The sequence below is a fragment of the Propithecus coquereli genome, unplaced genomic scaffold (assembly GCF_000956105.1).
Source record: "Propithecus coquereli isolate 6110/MARCELLA unplaced genomic scaffold, Pcoq_1.0 Scaffold3, whole genome shotgun sequence".
Classification (NCBI taxonomy): domain Eukaryota; kingdom Metazoa; phylum Chordata; class Mammalia; order Primates; family Indriidae; genus Propithecus; species Propithecus coquereli.
Window position 1 is genome coordinate 6,030,400 of NW_012148618.1, and position 8,942 is coordinate 6,039,341.

General features: G+C 39.1%; 1 protein-coding gene across 1 annotated transcript; it reads right to left on the bottom strand.

The window, feature by feature from the left end:
* Positions 1–862: 862 nt before the first annotated feature.
* Positions 863–2,013, bottom strand: LOC105814301 (peptidyl-prolyl cis-trans isomerase D). The gene has a single exon (XM_012649226.1). It carries the CDS (start codon positions 1,973–1,975, stop codon positions 863–865), a length of 1,113 nt encoding a protein of 370 aa, XP_012504680.1. The 5' UTR covers positions 1,976–2,013.
* Positions 2,014–8,942: the final 6,929 nt, after the last annotated feature.

Below are 8,942 nucleotides of genomic sequence, written 5' to 3' on the forward strand. Positions count from 1 at the left end.
TTCCTTATTTCACACATGAGAAAACTGAGGCACAGTGACTTGGTTCATGGTCACAGGGGCAGAAGCAGGATTTGAACCTAGATGTCTCACTCCAGAAGCTATTGCTCACTAAGTTCTATGGGACATAAGACCATAGCTCTTGCTCTCCTTAGTCCTCAAGGCCCTGTAAGTAAGGGCTCACTTTTTCCTCCCTAGGAGACAAGGTGGCTTCCATCAGTCACATCTTTGGTGAGCATCCCTTACTCCTTATCTGTCCTCTCTTTCTGCCAATTTAAGACAGTGAATAAGCAGGAGTAAATATCCTTAACTGAGAAATTCCTGGTCTAAAATTCTTAAATTATCGCTACAGGCCTCTTTGAGACAGGGCACCCTCCACGGTCCATTCTAACCATTTGAAACAATTGTAACATGTATGCATAATTACAGTGAATTATAATAATCAATACCAGCTATCAAATTGGTTTTTCCATACCTTTGAAAAGTAGAACTGAAGTTTTTCAGAGTGAGTTATTCATGGGAGTCTATTTGGCCTCTAGTTTTGACTTATGAATATATATAGTCTTTAAACTTTTAAGCTTTCATCTATTTATTCAACAAGTGTCTTCAGGAGTTTAAAAACAGACTAGACACCATTATTCTTTGTAAATAATGCACATAACCATTTTTTAAAAAACCAACTTCAATGTATTGAAACACTTTAATTAACAGCAAACCCCATCAGTGCTTCTAAACTGTAAACAATGGGGAACTGAGGTGTCAAAGGAAACACATTAGGGATCATATATAATAGACAAAAACCCTTACATTTTCTTATTGCCTTTATGCAATCAACACATAGTATTTAAGCAAAACTGAATCCTTATTAAGCAAACATTTTTGCATATACTGCCTTCTCTTCATCTTTCTGTGCCTTTATCTTCTGTTTGACTTTCAGCAACTCTGCCTGGATAGCTTTATCTTCTGGTGCTATCTCCTGAGCTTTCTTAAGATCAGCCAATGCTTGATCATATTCTTTTAATCCTTGCCATCCTTGAGCTCTGCGGTACAGAGCTTTGGTATTTGATGGGTCTATTTCAAGGGCCTCCGAACAACTGTCAATTGCTCCCTGCCAATTTGACATCTTCAGTTTACAAGCACCAATATTCAGTACACAGCTTAAAGCTACAGGTTGCAGCTTAGATCTATCTGCTTTCTCAAAAACAGCCTTTGAACCATCTACATATCTTAAAACTTTTGTATATTTTTTAATGGCCATCTCCCAGTTCTGGGACTTGAAAAAATTATTTCCAATGTTTTTTAAGTCTTCTGTTATTAATAAAATTTTATCTACATCTGTTAAATCAATATCCGCATCCTCAGGGAAATCTGGATGACTGTCACCAGAACCATCTTTTGGGGCTATTCCCCAATCATCCCCTTCCTTCAATTCTTCACATTCTGCAATAACGCACAATTTGGCAGATTTCTCACCTTTCACTTCTACATTTTCCGGTCTCCTTGCCACACCTATTCCTTTAATTACTTGGCCAAACACCACATGTTTCCCATCCAAATGAGGAGTTGCAACTGTTGTGATAAAGAACTGAGAACCATTTGTATCTTGGCCTGCATTTGCCATGCTCAATAAACCCTCTCGATCATGCTTATAATAGAAATTTTCATTTTCAAATTTTTCACCATAAATACTTTCTCCACCTGTTCCATTCTGATTTGAGAAGTCTCCATCTCGAATCATAAATTTCTTAATAATTCGATGGAAAGGGCACCCTTTGAAATGGAGAGGTCTCCCAGTTGTGGGTCCAATGCCTTTTTCTCCTGTACACAGTGCACGAAAATTTTCTGCAGTTCTGGGTACAATATCTGCAAACAATTCTAAGACAATTCGACCAACTCGCTCCTCTCCGATGTCCACGTCAAAGAAGACTCGGGGGTTAGTGGTGTTGGAGGGCTTAGTTTGGGGTGACAGGTGCGACATTTCGACTTGCAGATGCGTTTGGAAGCAAGATCCGGACACCTCGTCTATGAATATATTTTGAATAGTTATAACCCAAAAGAGAATTCTAGTTGGGGTTTCTCGGAGAAGTGTAGCTCATTTATTCATTCAAGTACCTGCTATGAGCTAGGTGCTGGATTGAATAGCCTTAAAGATCCCTTTTGATTTTAAGAATCTAGAATTCCAGGACAAAGTTGAAGTAGGACTAGGAGAATTCATTGGATTTTGTAAAACAAAGACAAGAAGGGACAGCTTTCCATATCATGTTAGTGAAGGACGCTGGTAGGAACAGTAGTGGCTTATGCTGGTGTGGGTAAGTAGATCTCTCTAATAGAGCCAAGGGAGCTCTCCAGAAAATCATGAGAAATGTGGTTGGGTCGGTAGTCTGAGCCAGCTTATTAGATGCCTTAAAAATCAGGCAAAAGAGTTCCAACTTGGTGCTATAGACAAGAGAAAGCTGTTATCACGATCCCAAGCTGGTGAGCACTATGAAGAACAGTGTTTCTTTAGGGTGAGAAATCAGTTATCATCTCCAGTGAAAGTGAAGCTTCCCTCTCATCATATTGACAATTTAATAAAAATGAACATTTCCAATTAGAATAGAAAACTAACTTCCCTGTGGCCTAGATGCACAGCACAGAATGGGAGACATTTCTCTCCCCTTTCACAGTTCTTATTTTCTCTGTAACCCTCATGTCTCAGATCTGTGATGATGTGGTTTGCTAGATGTTCCAAAAGCTGCTAATAAGATGCAGCTATAATCTATTCACTCGATAGCCTTTGCTAGAAACCAGACTACCTTCCCAAACTGCTGCGTTTCCTGGGTGTCTGCAAGGGCTGCACAGTGTGATCTGAGAGGGCCACACAAGGAGAGGGCAGCCCTCATCCAGGACTCCTCATCGGGCTTTCAGGGAATAGAAGGCACTAGGCCTCTCACTGACACAAAGTCAGAATGAGCAAGAAAAATCCATGTGGGAAAGGAGACAGGAATGCTTGAAGAAAGAAATCGTTCGGGAACCAAGAAGAAAAAACCAAGGAGAGACTTAAGGAGAGACTTGAGACTTGACCATAAAAGTCACCAACATTTCTGTTCAACATCACACAGAAGACAGAACAAGAAATAAGCAGTCTTAGAGGGAACAGGACGGTAATATTATCTTCACAGGTGGGCTTGCGTCCTAGCGACGGGGTTCAGGACACACCAAAATATAACGATAGAAGACCGGAATATGCTACTCCAAAACATGCCTTTTTGGCATAAAGCTTATCTTGAGCCGATAATTTTGAGAAAGAAACTACAGACACAGGAGAAGCTCTGAAAACAGAGTAGAAGTTAAACTTTTGTAAGAGAAATTTACATTTATAAAGGAAATGTAAGGGTGTCTCCTTTTTTCACCAGGAAGAGAGGGATGACTAAATCACTAGAGACTCTTATCAATAACAAACCCTACCTATTGTTTACTGTCCTTTTCCTGGCCATCTCCCTATAAACTGCCTTTCCCTACATCCTTCTTTCTTTGTTTCACCAGAGGATAGTACTTATTTATTGACTACCCTTAAGTCAAAGTCACTTCTTTGAGATGTACTCTGGGTGATTTCCTTGAGTATTTCCCATGTATACAGGAGGTATGCAAGCTATTACACTTCTGCTAATCTGTCCTTTGTTACCGGCAGTCTATGAAGAACTATGAAGGGTAGAGAGAAAATTATATTTCCTCCCCTATAGCGGCAAGGCCTGTTAACAGATCAGGTTACCTAAGGAGGTTGTGTGTTGCAAAATTGGCCTCTTTAGGTCTTAAAAATACCTCCAATTGGTATTTGCCTAGAAGTGGGCTAAGAAATAACTTATTGGAAGACAAGAGGATGCCTTTCCAGGTCGTTCCTAATCACATAACTATGTCATTTTCATTTTATCTGGATTAAATTAATTTAACCCAAATTTTTTGAGAAGGGTTAAGGTCTGGGGTGGTTTTTGGTGAGTTCTTGCCCATATGCCTTCCCTTTCTTGTTCCCTATGTTTGAGAGTATCTCAGGCCCTTCTGTCTCCTTCCAAAAACCCACACCTGACTGCTCCAGATCTCAGGAAATCTGCCCTTCCTCCATATTCTGCACAGTCTTTGCCACACATTTAAACCATTGAACAGAAGCTGTTTTGTACTCTAGTATTGGCCAAGTGTTGGTTTTTAATCCCAATTTGTTGCCAATTCAATAAGGTGGAGGCAATATTTTATACCTTGCCATTTTCTCCTAGAGTGTGCAGGATGCTGCAGTCTAATAAATTTTTATTGGTTGACAGCAAAAGAAATATCAAATAAATTATATATGTAATTTAATATTTATTGAACATCTACCATATGTGAGGTGCTTTAAAATCTTTGTTTAGCAATGCTCTTGAACTCTAGCACTTTGAGCAAACGGCCTCAAGGGTAGATTAAGATTTTGTTAACCAAGTGTTTTGTCAAAGGCAAGTCATCGGTTACTTAGAACATAATCACACACAAACGACTAGTAAACATCGATTAAGGTGTAAGTGAGGACTTGGTAGCTTACCTTAACTGCAGTGTCACATCATAAATTTAGAAACTATATTCCTCAATGCTGAAAGGATTGGAGAAGAAATTTTATTTGACACTGAACAGAAGAAACCTTGATTTAAAAAGATAACATCAGAGAATATTGCATATTCAGTGCATACTAACCTGACAGTCTGTCCTGACACTTGCAGTTAGAGTAATAAAGAAAGACTGCTGGAACCCAAGAGAATGACAGAAGTGTTGGTTTGGGACCAATAGTTAAATGTGTACAGTGGTGGATTGCTTTGTTTTCTTAGACTTTTAGTGTCAAATTGTTATATAGAAGCAGAAACCTATGGACAAATCCCTAGGAGTGATCTATTTTTAGAATGAATAAAAGAAAACATTTAACTGTGGTCTAGAGACAAAGGCCAATTTAAATTAACCCCTGACAGAGAGAAGTTAAGGATTAGCAAGTATGTATGAGTCTTGATTTTTCAAAATCTTTCTCTTTAAGTATCATTCTTTGGAAATATAGCATCTTTAAATTTGCCATACTTATTTAAAGAAAAAAATAATGACTATTGAATAGAAGAGCATGGCAGTCCCTCCACTAACCTTGTTGAAACAACAAAGTTAGGAAATCTGGTTGATGATGTTAAGATTCATACCCAAGGCATAACCATGAGGACTTGGTAGTTTATGGCAGTGTTACATCATAAATGAATAATGATTACATGATGAATTAGACTGCAATCAAATACCCAAACATGACAGGAGACACTTTCATCTTCAATAACTCAGAGGACCTTAGGAATCCTACAGTACCCTAGGGTTTTGCTTAAGAAACTTTAAGTTGAATCATGAAAACCTGGACATATGAAGACCTGGACATTTGGACTTTCTGGTTATTTGGACATAATTACAGTCTTATCATAGATCACAAAATGAATAATTAAGATAATAATTAGATATTTGGCATGCCTTTCCTATTTGTCAGGAACTAAGAATTTAGCCGTCCTTTAAGTTCTTAGTACTTTTACATTGTTGTTATGTAATGGTAACCATGATAATTGAGTCCCAACTTTATCAGTACTTCCCAAACTCTTTCACAATATGTGAATGGCTCCCTGGACAAATGTAGGGGGATGCTGGGGCTCTGGCTTCCCAGGGCTCCTCCTGCAGGCTCAAGGGTAAGAGAGACCTTTCTATATCTCTGCTCACCTAGAATCCATCATGGGTACCCTGACAGGGAAGCTCTAAAAATGGCCAGTTTGGGGCCACTTTACTCACAGTCCTCTAACTACCATGAAAATAAGTTCTTCCAACAACCTCACACTCACAGAACTCAGCTTCTTGGGTTAGGGGGAGACTCCAGGAGCAGAGGGGAGATGAATAGCCTCCTGAAGAGGAGGACTTCGTACACATTCTCAAGTGAAGTGAGCAGAACCCCCAGCTGTTGTCCTCAGGGAATTTTGCTGACAGTATGAGAGTGGGGCATGATGTCACGGGAACCTGGCTTGGCCAGCTCAGCATGGTGTCCATGGCAGCTGATCTGTTCATCCAGATGGAAAGATCTCTTCCCCTGCTGCCTCCGACTCTGCCCTTCTCCCTGTCAGTCTGAATGATAATTGTAAAGCCATGCAGTTCCTTTCAGAAGTAGGCCATGGAAGCCAGGGCTGGGCGTGTCATTGCTGGCATGTTGCAATTATCACCAAGGATGGCTCTGATGACAGCATATAATACATGTGGTGTTTTGTGCTAAAAAAGTCAATGCCAGTGGCTGAAAAAGCAGAACTTCCTGAGAATCCAAGCACAGCTTCAACATGATATATGATCTCTGTGGGCCCCAACTCATGGTCACCTTTCTTTACTCTCAAGCTTATTCCTACAAAATAGTCCATTGACCCAGTCCTTGGGAAGCCATAAAAGGAGAACATTCTTCTCTGTTTAGGAACTCTTCAGCTCTTGACAGAGTGTCAAGGGGAGACTATATAAGGTGTATGTGTCAGAGCACAGAATTTAAATTTATATGAACTTGAGAGGAAAATGTTAGCCTCAGAATAGGACTTTAAAAGACTCTGAATCCTAAGTTTACCATTTCGTATCTGCATGACTTTGGGAATCTTAATTAACTTCTTTGACCTTAAAAAAAAAAAGTGTAATACATCACAGACTTGTTAAAAATTACATGACTAAACAAATGTAAGTAAAATACCTTAGCAGAAAACCTGGCCCAATGTGAATGCCACATAAATAGTGTCAGTTATGGCTATTGCTACATTTATAGGTATTATTATGTTAGAGCCAAGAGAAAATTTCCCCTTCGCTCTCTGAAGGTTTGCTGAAAATCACTGCTAAAAGGCAGATTAATAGGAGAAAAAGCATACAAATTTATTTGATCATAATTTTACATGACATGGGAGCCTTCAGAATGAAGAGCCAAAAATACAGGGAAAATTGTCCATTTTTATGCTTAGGTTCAACAAAGTATGGACATAATATAGAAATATGATTGGAGAAAAAGGATATGATCTAATGCTAAGAGACTGGGGAAACCCAGCAAGATCTTCTGTCTAGATTCTTCTTGGCCTCTCTGAGCATGCATTTCTTCCTCCTGGGTGTGGGACAGGATCCCTCTGGAATGGGGGTCTTCTGGTTTACAGTCAAATAAGGTAGATCAAATAATTTCTTTATGGCCGGTTTTTACACAGAAAGGTGGGGGTCGGGGGGAGTTAGAGCAACATTTTTAGGTTTTAAGGCCGGCTTTGGGGAAAAGGGGTTCTGGTTTCTATGACCTGACTTGGGGAAGAGGAATTCTACTTTCTATGGCTAGTCTTGGAAGAGAATGAGAGGCCAGAGACAGGAGGACAGGAGAAGGTCAGAGAAAAACTTTTGTTTCTGGGGCTGCTTCTGAGGGCTTTAGTTAGGGGTATGGTTTTCTTAGCCCCAACACTGGTGTTTTTAGGAAGGGAGCTCGTGCTTGCTTAAATTCTTTTTAGTATTAACCAAATCTCAAGGTTATCATAAAGATAATTAGAATCATGATATTCGGTTGTAACCTCTTCAAAAGTCTTAATATTTCATGTTAGTGAGAAGGTTAAACAAATACCAAACAAGAAGAGGACGACTTGGAACACACACCCTTTTACCACAGCAATCAGTAAACTCAAAATTCCTTCATGACACCAACACATTTAAGTATCTTTTGCTGGAAAAGTTTAAAAATAATAAATATAATATATATTAATATTGACATTTTTATATCAAAGGCTATAGCTTAAACTTTTATATTATTGAACCACATAAAATAAGTTAACTTTTCACATTGCATGACTATTTTTATTTCTCTAACCACAAGCTACCAACCTGAAAAGGCTTTGCCTTATTCATTATTTAACATTAAGTAGCTGCCTCTCACATTGATGTAGGTTATTAATTTATAGACTGCTTTTACCTTAAGTCATCTGGTGACAAAGCACAGGTCCAGAAGTAGATTTTGATGATAAGCAGCTTAAAGCAGGAGGATATTTATGTCAGCTTTAATGTTTCCTCCATAATTCATTGAAAGGAAACAATGAAAAGGAAGTTACTGTTAAGCAGAAAAATATCTTCTTCACAATCATACTCAACTATTAAGTTTTCATTAAGTAGTGTAATTTCTGTGAGTAAAGTGACAGTGAGCAAAGACCTTGGTGTGCTGGATATTATAAAAGGTAAACTCAAAATTCGTTTAGAAATCACAGAGCAGCAGTTTCCTGTTATGGACTCAGAGAACATACACTCAAGATAAGATTGCATAAAACCACGAGACCAGGTCTATTAATACATTATCCCTCCAAATTAGCATTTGTAAAATGGGGCTTTCAAGGGTTTCCATTCTATTATTAATTCTTCTCCTTCTCCCCCTTCTCCTCCTCCTCCTCCTCTTCCTCCAAACACTGAGGAAAAAAAAAGGGGGGCACCTTAGCAATTATCTTGTCCAGTCTTATCATTTTATAGGTGAGTGGCATCACAGCCTAGTGGTTATGAGTGGACCCTTAGGCCTGAGTTCAAATCCAGACTTAACCACTTTGCACCTGTGTGACCTTTGGACAGGCGACTTGCTTGTCTGTACTTTAATTACCTGAACTGTAAAATCAAAGTTACAGGCTAATGAAAGAATTTACAGCTCTGGGTTATTGTGATAAATAAATGAGGCCATACATAGGTATTAGGTGTCGTTACAAATGGGAGACCTGCGGCTGTGAGGAGTTAAGGGATCTCTGCAGATTCCTCAGCTAGTCAGCAGTGGAGTCCAAGTCTTCTCTCTTCTGTGCAAGACTCAATATTCTCTAAGTGAACAGTGTGGTAGTGGACATAGTTCCTTTCTGCCTAAACAGCATCCATTCCTCCTTCTTCTGGTCACAGCAACCTACTGCTTCCTTTGGAAGGCC